The sequence below is a fragment of the Balaenoptera ricei genome, chromosome 20 (assembly GCF_028023285.1).
Source record: "Balaenoptera ricei isolate mBalRic1 chromosome 20, mBalRic1.hap2, whole genome shotgun sequence".
NCBI lineage: Eukaryota > Metazoa > Chordata > Mammalia > Artiodactyla > Balaenopteridae > Balaenoptera > Balaenoptera ricei.
The window spans coordinates 52,319,209-52,333,035 of NC_082658.1; the positions used below are offsets into that span (position 1 = coordinate 52,319,209).

The 13,827-nt window shown below is 44.7% G+C and overlaps 1 protein-coding gene across 5 annotated transcripts in view; it reads right to left on the minus strand.

The window, feature by feature from the left end:
* The window catches only part of ZZEF1 (zinc finger ZZ-type and EF-hand domain containing 1), a 115,844-nt gene extending 102,222 nt beyond the window's left edge, over window positions 1-13,622 (minus strand). For all 5 annotated transcript variants that reach the window (XM_059908025.1, XM_059908027.1, XM_059908024.1 and 2 more), the window contains exon 1: window positions 13,142-13,622. In XM_059908025.1, the coding sequence (XP_059764008.1) occupies window positions 13,142-13,495 (354 nt within the window). In that variant the 5' untranslated portion in view covers window positions 13,496-13,622. The remainder of the gene's footprint in view (window positions 1-13,141) is intronic.
* Window positions 13,623-13,827: the final 205 nt, after the last annotated feature.

Below are 13,827 nucleotides of genomic sequence, written 5' to 3' on the forward strand. Positions count from 1 at the left end.
TGTTTGGGTCCAAAAACCACGGACATAAATGCAGGAAGGGGGACAGAGTTTAGAGGCAGAATGTGGGAGAAAGATTATAGCATCCTTGGGGAGGGGGGTGGGAGGGAGGCTCGAGAGGGAGGGGATATATGTATACATATAGCTGATTCACTTTGTTCTACAGCAGAAACTAACCCAACATTGTAAAACAATTATACTCCAATTAAAAAAAAAAAAGATTGGGGCTTCCCTGGTGGCGCAGTGGTTAAGAATCTGCCTGCCAATGCAGGCGACACGGGTTCGAGTCCTGGTCCGGGAAGATCCCACATGCCGTGAAGCAACTAAGCCCGTGCACCACAACTACTGAGGCTGCGCTCTAGAGGCCGTGAGCCACAGCTACCAAAGCCTGCGTGCCACAACTACTGAAGCCCACATGCCTAGAGCCCCTGCTCCGCAACAAGAGAAGCTACCACAATGAGAAGCCCATGCACCGCAGCGAAGAGTGGCCCCTGCTCTCTGCAACTAGAGGTAACCTGTGCACAGCAATGAAGACCCAGTGCAGCCAAAAATAAAAATAAATAAAATAAATAAACTTATTTTTTAAAAAAAGAGATTATAGCATTCTTTTTGCCTCTACTTCTTTTGGGGGATTATCCAAAGAGTTAACAGGCTACATTAATCCAAAAAGTTATCAAAGGCTACACTAATGAAGGCATAATGCTCAGAAGGAGGGAAGATACCATCCTGTTCTTTTCTGATTAGACCCAATCAGGAAAGCTGAGCTTAGCTGGGAAGTCACACACCCAAAGTAAATGAAATAGAAGAGATCAGAGGAAAGAGACCATGATGAAGAGAAGACGAGAATTGTGAGAAGAGCTGAAGGACCATGGAATCTTCAGTAAGGAGAAAAGATGACTGGGAGTAATAGACTCCTCTTCAAATACCTGATGGGTTGTAACGGAAGGAGCAGTTAAGGTCATTAGATAGAAGCTAGAGGGAAAAGCTCATCATAAAGATGCACATGTCTGGATGAATGGATAAAGACGATGTGGTACATATATAATGGAATATTACTCAGCCATAAAAAGAAATGAAATTGGGTCATTTGTAGAGATGCGGATGGACCTAGAGTCTGTCATACAGAGTGAAGTCAGAAAGAGAAAAACAAATATCGTATATTAACGCATATGTGTGGAATCTAGAAAAATGGTACAGATGAACCTACCTGCAGGGCAGGAACAGAGATGCAGATGTAGAGAACAGATGTTTGGACATGGTGGGGAAGGGGAGGGTGGGATGAATTGAGAGATTAGGTTTGACATAAATACACTACCATGTGTAAAATAGATAGTTAGTGGGAACCTGCTATATAACAGGGAGCTAAGCTCGGTGCTATGTGATGGCCTAGTTGGGTGGGATGGAGGCGGGGCAGGGAACAGAGGTGCAAGAGGCAGGGGATGTGTGTATGCGTATGGCTGATTCACTTCACTGTGCAGCAGAAACTAACACAACATTGTAAAGCAACTGTACTTCAATAAAAAAAATAAGTAACCTGCTGTATAAAAATAAATAAAATTCAAAAAATAAACAAATAAAATAAAATGAGATCAATATTTTATAAAATTCTTAAAATACTTATGCTTCATCAAAATAAAAAAAGATGGATGTGTCTGCTGTTACTGGGGTATAAAGATGGATTAGGAGGCTCTAGAGGGAATGCCCACCTCATCCCTCAAGGCTTCAGAGCAACAGCTAGACAACCAGCCAACAGGAGTGTTCAAAGAAGTCATACTAAACAAATGCATGTACCTCTGCTCCCTCATGAAATCCCACTAAGACAATATTATAAAGGGATTTTTTTTTTAAAAAAAAGCATAAGGACAAAGAGAACAGGAGATGTTGCAATAGCAACAAAATTTTGGAAGCTGGGAAGCAGATGGATGAATAGTACCTCTCTAAATAAAACTGTATGTACACTGGATATATCAGCCATAAAGGAAGATCTGTGGGACAACTGGATAAATTTTGGGGGGGACTGGGTATTACTTAAACAGAAATTAATGGAACAGTGAAGACCACTAACTGAAAAAACTAGGCTACAGAAGAATATTAGAGAATGATCTCCTGTTAGTTTGAACAAAAAGCAAATATGCACTTCCCACTTTGGTACCAAATATAGATAGATAGATACATAGATATATCTGAAAGAATAAACATCAAGATGTTAATAGTGGTAATATAGTAACCTACATATGTTGCTTTTATAATAATAAAGAGGAAATTATAAATATTAAGAAATTTTAAGCACACCCCAATATAAAAAGTAGAGCCAAGGGATATGGAGGGAGGTAGAGCAGAAGCACACCTCTGTCTGCCCTGAGGTCCCAGGATGTGAATACGCAGTACCGATGACAGCTACTTCCCAACTCCTTCACATTACAGAATAATGAGAAAATAGTATTTGTATGACTCAGCGTCTGAGGGGATTAGTACAGCTGTAACCCATTAAATTGGGAATGACAGATGGTTGGGGAAGCTCTGAATTAATATTAAGCACTGGCTAAATTTTAAGCAGTGTACATATCATTTATTCCTCATAACAGCAAAAGCCCTTACTATTTAACCTCCCCATTTTACAGTTGTACAGAGAGGTCGGAGAACTTGCCCAAGGTCACACAGCTAGTATTCGACTACAAAGCTCCCAGAGCTCATGTTCTTCACCACGACTCCATTCTCCTTCCTTTGACCAGATAACCCCTGGGGTTCCTTGCAGTCCGGAGACCAAGTGTTCAAAAGGCCTCTCTTATCCATCTCTTTCCTCCATCTCTAAAACCTGCTCTCAGCACCTTGTGCTCATGTTAACTCAGTATAAACCTTAAAACTGAGACTCACCCTCTAAATTTCAAATAGCACTCAAGTCCTACTCCTACCAGAACTTCTGCACTTCGAGTGCCACCTGCATCTCAAGTGCTGTTTGTTCCCAAATTCCCACACAACTCCTGCCGTTTATGGCTGATAAAAATCCTATATAAGCAAGGCTATACAAACGGTGACATTCTGCTATTTTTAACAGACTCTGCTGATCTGTCAATAGTTAATGGATATGATAAAGAGAATTTTCAAACAAACAAAATAAAGACAGGTCGGGTGAGAAAAAATATCAGAAGAGCGTTGCTAACAGCTTCACCAAACAAATACATGATTTCCTAACACTCAGAAATCGTCCTTAAAGAGGGGCTTCCCTGGTGGCGCATTGGTTAAGAATCCTCCTGCCAATGCAGGGGACACGGGTTCGAGCCCTGGTCCGGGAAGATCCCACATGCCGCGGAGCAACTAAGCCCGTGCGCCACAACTACTGAGCCTGCGCTCTAGAGCCTGTGCTCCGCAACAAGAGAAGCCACCGCAATGAGAAGCCCACACACCGCAACAAAGAGTAGCCCCTGCTCAACACAACTAGAGAAAGCCCTCGCGCAGCAACGAAGACCCAACACAGCCAAAAATAAATAAACAAACAAATAAATAAAAAGGAATCGTCCTTAAAGAAAAGAAATGCACACGTTTTAAAATCTAACACTTAACATCTGGCTTGTTTCACAGAAGCCAATTTACTTAGCACTTATTCAACACCATCCGACGGGCAGCCATATACACTTGACCCATGCTTGGGTATGTGCATATTGGGATTCAGGGCGTAGTCCTTGCTCTCCAAAATCCTTACAGCCTAGAAGAAGACAGATACGTAAACCGAGAGCAGCAATGTGATAGGTGTGATAATTATAACATAGAAGTAACAGCATAAACAACTATAATAGCTGATACTTCCGATTAAGTAAGCATTTACTAGGCACCAGACAGAGTTCTAAGTACCTCACCTGGATCAACTCATATTTTCCACAACCCTAAGGTCGGTACTATCGCTTTACTAGAGAGGGAAAGAGAGGTTAAGCATTTTGTTCAAGGTCACATGGTTAGTACTGGTAAATGATAGAGCTTGGATTCCAATCCTGGTTTGGTCTGGGACCCCACACTGTCAACCATTATGCCATGAGCTAACAGAAGCACTCCAGAAGCCAGAAGCCCAGGAGGGGTAGGGGCGTTTGGAGGAAATGATCCTCAGAAAAATGACGCTTGAACTGAGTCTTAATGAATAACTAGGAATTCGCAAGTATATGAAGACAGGGAGGCCATCCTGGGTAGAGGGGACGGAGTGTGAGAATAGACACAGAGTGCACCACAGATTGTGAGAACTATAACCTACTGGTGGTGTGGAAAGGAGGTGGGGACGGGGGATGAAGAGACACACAGAGGTCAGAATAGAGAGAACCTGGCCAATCAGGCTACAAAGCTCAGATCTCGCAGCAAGGGTGCCATGAGGCTGCTGGAGAAGACTAAGGGTGGAGGGGGCCGAGCATCCCAGATCTATAAAGGCTCCCATATTGGAATGGACCTACAGATCTCTTAAAATATGTTCCTTTATACTGCTGAACCCCTTCTCCAGTGTCTCTGTGACATACATTGGTGATGGGAAGCTCATGTCTTCTGGCCAGTTGACAGCAACAATGCTCTTCTCTATATTAGAAATGGAAATCTCCCTCCCTGATGTTACCACCCCGTGGGACCCTTCAGAACACATCTGTTCCTTCTACCCCAACACAGCCTGCAGATCACTGGAAACACTGATCAGGTCCTCCGAGTTTCTTCAAACCCTCCATCCTTCAGCCAGTTGTCTATCTGGTATGGCTTTTGGTCTCATTCCCATCCTGGCTGCCCCCTCCAAGATCCCTCCAATTTGACAATAAACCTCAGAGCAGTGCTTCTCAACTTTCATCGGCTGATCCACTATAAGAAATACATTTTATATCATGAGCCAGTATACATGTAATTGGTATAAAAGTTTGGTGAAACAATGTAGTTTTTCTTATCAGATATAATGTACCCTGATCTTTTCTATTCCATTCTACTCTTTCATTTTTTTTTAACTTGCAGGTTAACACTGACTAAATAGATTTCCAACCCACTGAAGGAACAGTCTGAAACTCACTGCCCTGGAACGTGGGGCCCCAGACCCAACTCGATACACTGGGTCTAGCCTCATGGTGCAAAGTAAAGCAAGTCTACCTTCGCCTCTCTGCATACAGAGCAAGACCCCCAATTTCCATGGAGTCTCCACATAGACAGCAACCTGGACTGATCTGCTGTATTCCTCCTCCTCCTCCTCTCCTGCTCCAGGTCTCTTCCTGTCACACCCGCTACGTGCTCTGCCATCCACACGACAGCTATGCAGGCAGCTCCCAAGTGCAGGCATTATGCTAGGGAGCATGCGGGAGATAAAGAGTATAACACAGTCAGACTAAGGGGAAATGTGGACAAGAGATAAGTGTCACATGGACCTCTTACTTTCTGTGAGACCTGGGACAAGACTCTTGGCCTCTCTAAGTCTCAACTCCTCTTCCCACCCAACCTTCCTTCATAGCTTGTTGTGAGGATCCAAAGATTTCATGAACAAGACTATGCCTAGTAAACTGCAAAGAACTATTAATACATTCTAATTAGAGGCCATAATTGATACACCTCTCAGACAAGAGACAGAAAAGTGGGCTGGCTGACTACAGATTTCCATCCATTCGCCTTGGCCCGAGGGCAGCATGGGGCAGGGCTCAGACCATTCCCGTCTAACCTTCTTAACCACTACTGGGATCAAGACCACAGTACACATAAGAGAATGAGCCAAGATCATCGCAGGCCAGAACTGTGGGCTCAGACAAGCAGAATGCCAGGCTTACATACAAAGGCTGCGCACTGGTTCAACTTGGAGAAGCACACTCCATCAGAAGTCAAAAGATCTAGGTCTGGTCCTAGTTCTGCCACTTGTTGGCTGAAAGGGTCATTTACCCATTTAAGGCCTTAGTTAACTCATCTGTAAGACTGTTTCACATTCCATGTCTAAGTGAAGTACTGAAGGGCTGTCACAGAAGATGGAGTACACAATGCTAGAGCAGAGACAGAACAACAGAATAACACCACTAACAGCAACATTTACTGAGCATTAAGCATGTGCCAGACACTGTTCTAAGGGCTTTACATGAATTCATTTAATCCTCACACTGACTATATAAGGTAGATACTATTATTATGCTCATTTTATAGGTGAGGCAACTGAGACCCAGAGTGGTCATGTAAGTCAATCAAGGTCACACGGCTTGAGGATGGTGGAACTAGGATTTGCCCACAAGTAGGCTGAGTCCAGGGCCCAATTCTCAAGCTCAGTCTAAAAAAGAACAGTGGAACAGGCAGACTTATAAATCGGCAAACTCGGAACTTCCCTGGTGGCACAGTGGTTAAGAGTCAGCCTGCCAATGCAGGGGACACGGGTTTGAGCCCTGGTCCAGAAAGTATCCCACATGCCGTGGAGCAACTAAGCCCATGCGCCACAACTACTGAGCCTGAGCTCTAGAGCCCACGAGCCACAACTACTGAGCCGACATGCCACAACTGCTGAGGCCCATGCGCCTACAGCCCAGGCTCCACAACAAGAGAAGCCACCACAATGAGAAGCCCGTGCAGCACAACGAAGAGTGGCCCCCACTCACCACAACTAGAGAAAGCCCGTGCACAGCAACAAAGACCCAATGCGGTCAAAAATAAATAAATAAAATAAATAAATTTATTTTTTAAAATGTAAAAAATAAATAAGTAAATAAATCAGAAAACTCGCTGATACCTTTAACACGCTAACTGTCCAGGATGTTACAGAAGGGATCCTGGGGCAGGTGAGGGACAGGTTGCCTGCAATGGCTACAAAGGTCCCGGCCAACTCAGACTCTAGACCAGGTCCCAAAGAAACATCATTCCCCAAGTTTTGCTTTCTCTCACTATATTTGCACATGCTGTGCCTTTCAAATGGAATATCCCTTTCTTTCTTTTCCCGGCAAATTCTTTCAGCTTCTCAAGCTTTGGTTTGGTGAAGCCTTTCCCAAACTCCCATGCTACTGTTAAATGCTTCTATGTGGTCCTTGAAAGTGGAAAGGGCTTAGGAGGGAGCAAAGGGCTGAAGCGAGAGAAAGGGAGCAAAGGACAAAATTCCCCTCATATATGGGAAACAGTAAATGGACACGGCTGGCTAAATAGCACTGGGAGGTAAGAGTGGAAGGGTATAAAGACCTACATGTTAGACTAACATTTGATTGTGAAGGCAATGGGAAGCCACTGAAGTTTCTAAAGCAAGACAGTCCATAATGTAGTGGTATTCTGGAAATCAGGGAAAGGCAAAACAGATCTGTGACCTTTCCTCCATAGCTCTCATGGATTGTGAAGTTCTCCAAAAGAAAGCCAATACCATCACTCCCCCCAAAGCAAAGCACAAAGAGCCTGAATAACCTCCAATTCCCCCAGGATCTTCCTCTTCTGCACTGCCTCATCACTATCAATGGCCAACGCTTACTGAAGTCTTCCTGTGTGCTGGAGAAGTGCAGGCAGTGCCTCAGAGCCCCATGGCAGAGCAAGGGTACACAGTGTGCTCTAGGTGCCGGAAGACCTGTACAGAACAGGAAACAAGAGCCTCAAGGGTAGGACTGAAAATATGATCATACAGAAGCCATCCGAATCATGCCACAGGAAAGGCTTGGTCCCCACCAGGTGATGGTGCCAAGGCAGGGAATCTTGAAGAACTCATAGAAGCAAGGTCCACACACAGGACAAGGCAGGTGTCCCACAGGGGACAGAGGTAGATAAGGTCAGACAGGGAGACAGGCTGGCCTGTGGGCTCCGACTCATTCAGAGGAATATGTACTTGATCCCTCAAGCAGTGGGGAGCCTCTACAGACTCTGAGCTGAGGGTAAGCAATGCTTGTAGCCTGCTTCCGCGTTACGGTACATTCACATGTCTCTCACACTCTGTGTCTTCACAGGGTACAGAATTACATCTGCATAATTCTATTTGCATAGTTCTTGGGCTCAGAGCCATTCTAAATTAATTGATCAATACTATGACATGATAATGCTAAGATGGTACTTTTCTCCAAATTTCCTCTAAACCCAACAGTGACTAAGAACCTTTTTAAGTTTTCACTAAAACTGTATTTAACTGTTTCCTCCAATGTCAAGAAATACCTTCTTGGGGATTCCCTAGTGGTCTAGCGGTTAGGACTCTGCGTTCTCACTGCTGAGGGCCTAGGTTCAATCTCTGGTCAGGAAACTAAAATCCCACAAACCGTGCGGTGTGGAAAAAAAAAAAAGAGAAGAAAAATTTTCTTATTAAAAGGTTACGGATTAAATATAAAATATAAGGTTGGAGAATGAGGACTGTACCATATTCAATCTGTCAAATCAAACTGAGGGCTCCATGGGGAAAATACCTACTGAGCACTGGCTATGAGTTGGGACTGTGCTAAGACAGTAAACAAATGAATAAAAATGGTCCTTCCTTAAATGGACAAACTCTTAGAAAGGTATAACCTTCCAAGACTGAACCAGGAAGAAATATGAAATATGAACCGAACAATCACAAGTAATGAAATTGAAACTGTGATTAAAAATCTTCCAACAAACAAAAGTCCAGGACCAGATGGCTTCACAGGTGAATTCTAACAAACATTTAGAGAAGAGCTAACACCCATCCTTCTCAAACCCTTCCAAAAAACTGCAGAGGAAGGAATACTCCCAAACTCATTCTATGAGGCCACCATCACCCTGATACCAAAACCAGACAAAGATACTACAAAAAAAGAAAATTACAGACCAATATCACTGATGAATATAGATGCAAAAATCCTCAACAAAACACTAGCAAACAGAATCCAGCAACACATTAAAAGGATCACACACATGAACAAGTGGGATTTACCCCAGGGATGCAAGGATTCTTCAATATACGCAAATCAATCAATGTGATACACCATATTAACAAATTGAAGGAGAAAAACCATATGATCATCTCAATAGATGCAGAAAAAGCTTTTGACAAAATTCAACACCCATTTATGATAAAAACTCTCCAGAAGGGCTTCCCTGGTGGCGCAGTGGTTGAGAATCCGCCTGCTAATGCAGGGGACACGGGTTCGAGCCCTGGTCTGGGAAGATCCCACATGCCGCGGAGCAACTAAGCCCGCGAGCCACAACTACTGAGCCTGAGTGCCACAACTACTGAAGCCCGCGTGCCTAAAGCCCGAGCTCTGCAACAAGAGAAGCCACCTCAATGAGAAGCCCACGCACCACAACGAAGAGCAGACCCCGCTCGCCGCAACCAGAGAAAGCCTGCGTGCAGCAACGAAGACCCAACAACGAAGACCCAATGCAGTCAAAAATAAATAAATAAATAAATTTAAAAAAAAAAAAAAAAAAGACACATGTACCCCAGTGTTCACTGCAGCACTATTTACAATAGCCAGGTCATGAAAGCAACCTAAATGCCCATCGACAGATGAATGGATAAAGAAGATGTAGGGACTTCCCTGGTGGTGCAGTGATTAAGAATCTGCCTGCCAATGCAGGGGACACGGGTTCGAGCCCTGGTCCAGGAAGAACCTACGTGCTGCGGAGCAACTAAGCCTGTGCGCCACAACTTCTGAAGCCCGCGTGCCTAGAGCCTGTGCTCCACAACAAGAGAAGCCACCGCAATGAGAAGCCCGCGCACCACAACAAAGAGGGGCCCCCGCTCGCCGCAACTAGAGAAAGCCCATGCGCAGCAATGAAGACCCAACGCAGCCAAAAATAAATAAATAAAATAAAATAAATGAATTTATTTTTTAAAAAAGATGTGGTAATGTATACAATGGAATATTACTCAGCCATAAGAAGGAACGAAATTGGGTCATTTGTAGAGACATGGATGGATCTAGAGACTGTCATACAGAGTGAAGTAAGTCAGAAAGAGAAAAACAAATATCGTATATTAACGCATATATGTGGAACCTAGAAAAATGGTACAGATGAACCAGTTTGCAGGGCAGAAACAGAGACACACATGTAGAGAACAAACGTATGGACACCAAGGGGGGAAAGTGGCAGGGGGTGGGGTGGTGGTGGGATGAAATGGGAGATTGGGATTGACATGTACACACTGATGTGTATAAAATGGATAACTAATAAGAACCTGCTGCATAAAAAATAAATAAAATAAAATTCAAAAAAGAAAATGGTCCTTCCTTCAAACTTTACAACCCAATGAATTTCACAAAGTAGGCACCAAAGCTAATACAGAAAATTACTAAAATAAGACCTATTCGTACTAAATTCCCACATTCAAGGCATCTGCTATCATCCTGTGTTCAGCACTTTTTTCCTGCTCCAGAGCATACATGATTCTCTGGAAGCTTATCATATTAAGAGCACAATATCTAATCTCTAATCTCTGATGTCAAATAAGAATTTAACTCTAATTCCTCTTCTACATAGGAGTCAATTAAATTAAATATTGCTCCCTGTGAGCAAATCAAAGAGTCCTTCTCCATGGACCACACCCACCAAGAGAAAAGGTGTGTTGTACTATAAAATGATAACGTTTCAGACTTTGGTCTTTGGTACAAGTTCAAGAATTTTTTTAGGACAACACCTCAAGCAACTGAGGTCACAGAAATGTGAAGACAAGACAGCTGGGTACACATGGATGGCAACAGGAGCCGGAAGAACCAACATGTACAACTTGGAAACTCTTACCATTACACTAGTAAATACTATACACCGATGAGAACCTGCTCTACAATCTGGTCCCTGCCTGCTTCCTAGCCTTGTTCTCCTCCTGCTGCAGTTTATGAAATTGTAACCCAATATCTGTTTTCCTCTTCCTCAGTAATTAAATCCTGATTTTTAGCTGAATATACGGCCATGGAATAAGGATCTTTCCCAGCCTCCCTTGCAGTTAAGTGTAGCCATGTGACTGGGTTTGGCCAAACAGGTTTGTGGCCCTCTCCTTACTTTTCCCTTTCCTGCTGGTTGTGCAAAGCAACAGCAACAGGTCATTTGGGTCATTAAGTAAAGGTGACTGTGGAGGATGACAGCACAAGAAGATGGACAGAGTCAGGTCCCTGATAACTGTGAAACTGCTATATCAATCCTGGACTGCCTAAGTGGACTTTCACATAAAAAGCTTCTTTATCATTTAAAGCACTGATGCACTGGATTTTCTGTCCCTTGAAGCAGTTTTGTAACCATAACACATCCTACCATTTTTTCTGATTCTCTATTCTCTGGACTTGGGACTTGTGTATTCGACTCCCTCTGCCTGAAACACTGCTAACACCTCTGTTCCTTGTCTGCTTTCAGCCTTCAAATCAGAGCTGAAAAGTTAACTTTCTCAGGTAAGTCTTCCTTGACACCCTGGATGAGGTTAAGTACTCCTATTTTTTCACTATGCTTTCCCTTGGATAATACTCACCACACCTATAATTGCTGGGTTAATGTGCATCACTTTCAGTACTAGATACTCTTTAAGAACAAGTTATCTGCTTTGTCCACTGTCATCCAAGTGCTGAGCACTCAGTATATGCCCAACAAATATTTGCTCAATGAATGAACGGATAACGTCACAGCCCTTGAGTGAATTCTGGACCACACCTCGAGGACTCCTGGCCTTACATTACGGGAGTCCTGTAGCTCTATTCCTGTCAGACACTCTCACAATGTAAACACTGTTTCTCTCCATTCTCTTTTGGACAATTCTGAAATGTGCTAACTCCTTCAAGAGATCTGCACAGCTCTTTCTGACACTGCTTCATTTTCTCTTTATACACCTAGGACTAGAGTGGAAAGTATTGGGAATTCCCTGGCAGTCCAGTAACTAGGACTCCACACTTCCACTGCAGGGGGCCCAGGTTTGATCCCTGGTCAGGGAAATAAGATCCCACAAGCCACGCAGCATGGCCAAAAAACAAAACAGAACAAAACAAAAGATAGAGTGGAAAGTATTATGTATGCTCCTGGAATTAAAAAAAAAAAAAATGGAGACACTTCACTAAGTTATATGACCAACATTTTCAAAAGTCAGGATTCTTTACAGGTATTTTTAAAAGGAAAATATAAGAAACACACAAACCACATTATATGAATTCTGGCCATGTAGAGGAAAACATCCTTAAAATATTTTAAAAGCCTCTGGTTTTAAAGTGTACATCACTTTTTAATGGCATTACAAGTACCTGTCAGTTTACTGTTTTATGCACTCACCCTTCATTGACACTGAATATACTACATGGTTTACCCATTTTCACAAATTAAGCACCTTTTTGTTATAACATTGTGGAGTTAAAGAAACAGGGCTCCAAGAAGGAGGTAGTGTGATGTAAGAAAAACAAACAAAAAAACCAAGAGATCTGAGTGACGGTCTCCGTTTTGCCAATGATTCACAGGGTGATCCTGGATCAGTTCTTAACTCTAAAATGAAAAATGCAGTACAGATAATTTCTAAGATCCCTTTCTAGGAAAATATTTTGTTGCCATATCAATTTGCTGTTCATCACTTAACTGAGACAATGTTGGTGATTATGCCCAAAACTATTACATATAATTACAAGTAGTGACAGGAAACCTGGTATTTGCCTATCAGTTTTAGGTTCTAGGTAGGTTTAAATGAGTGGAAAATATGACTTTTCAAAGTTCTAAAACAAATGTGTGTTTTGGAAAAGCTAGTTTCTGCATGATGAGAATGGCTTTCAGAATGCGAAAATTTCCAATATGTGTTATTCTCCTCCCACATTCGTCAGGCCCACACACTGGATTCAGAAGGGTCTCTGCGAAAACCCACTGGCCAATAAAACAGAATGGTTTTCATGGCCACTCCCTTGATCCCTAGAGCACATCTCCCTTAAACCATTCTGGAGCATGATAGGGAAGCTCCAGAGGGTAGTTGATGCAGCGTCAGGCAACAGCACAAAGGTCTATACTACAGCAACATGCAAAGACATCTACACTTGTCCAGTACTTCCGAGCAAGAACGGCCTAGTCTAGGATTTCCACACCTCTAATAAAGGTTAAAGAGATTCACAGTCGCCTCCCGAAGTGAACAGGCTGGAAGCGCCCACTGTGAGTCCCGGCACACTCATGGTCCTATTCTGGGAACCTGCAGACCCTATGGGTTCCTGCCCAGCCTCTCCAAAGCCACCGCCCACCTCTTCACGCCCTTGGGGGCGACCGCCCTGCCCCCGCCCCACAGTCGCCAGTCAACCCTGACCTCCTCGAACCGCTCGCCCGAGAAGCCGGCGCCACGAGCCTCCAGCAGCTCCCCGAACTGCTCCAGGGTGACGGACTCTTCGCCGCGGCCCAGCCGCTCTTCCAGCCAGCGCAAAAGCGCGCCGTGGTGCCTGGACACCAGAGACTCGCAGGGCGGCGCGGGCCGCAGCGCAGCCGCCGCCTCTCGCAGTCGGGCCGGCTCCAGTAGCGCTGCGGCGGGAGGTAGCGCCGGAGCCGCGGGGCCCGGGCCGGGGGTCGTGCCCGAGTCCTTGGCCCAGTCCTGGTGCGGACCCCAGCCCTCGCCCCCGGCAGCTGCCGCCTCGTCTTCACTGCTGTGACTCGGAGCGTTCCCCATGAGGTCTCCGTCTCGGGCGCCCGGCTCTGCCGCCGCCGCCGCCGCCTCCCCGCCACGACCTGTCAACCTCCGACGGCACCCGGCGGGCGGGGACGGGGAAGGGACGGCGGCGGCTGCGGCTTCCGGCTTCCTCGCCGACAAGCGAGGATTGATGTCGCAAAGGCGCCGTCAAGCGGACTCCACCTGTCGTGAGACAGCTAGCTAGGGCAACCTGATTTCCAAGACGGCGCGTCTGTCATTACGTCTACGTCATCCCGCGGCCTCCTTTGCCACCGTCTTTGTTGGGGGCAGATAATCTGCCGGCCAGGAAGCCTTCCCGCTGCTCACTTTCT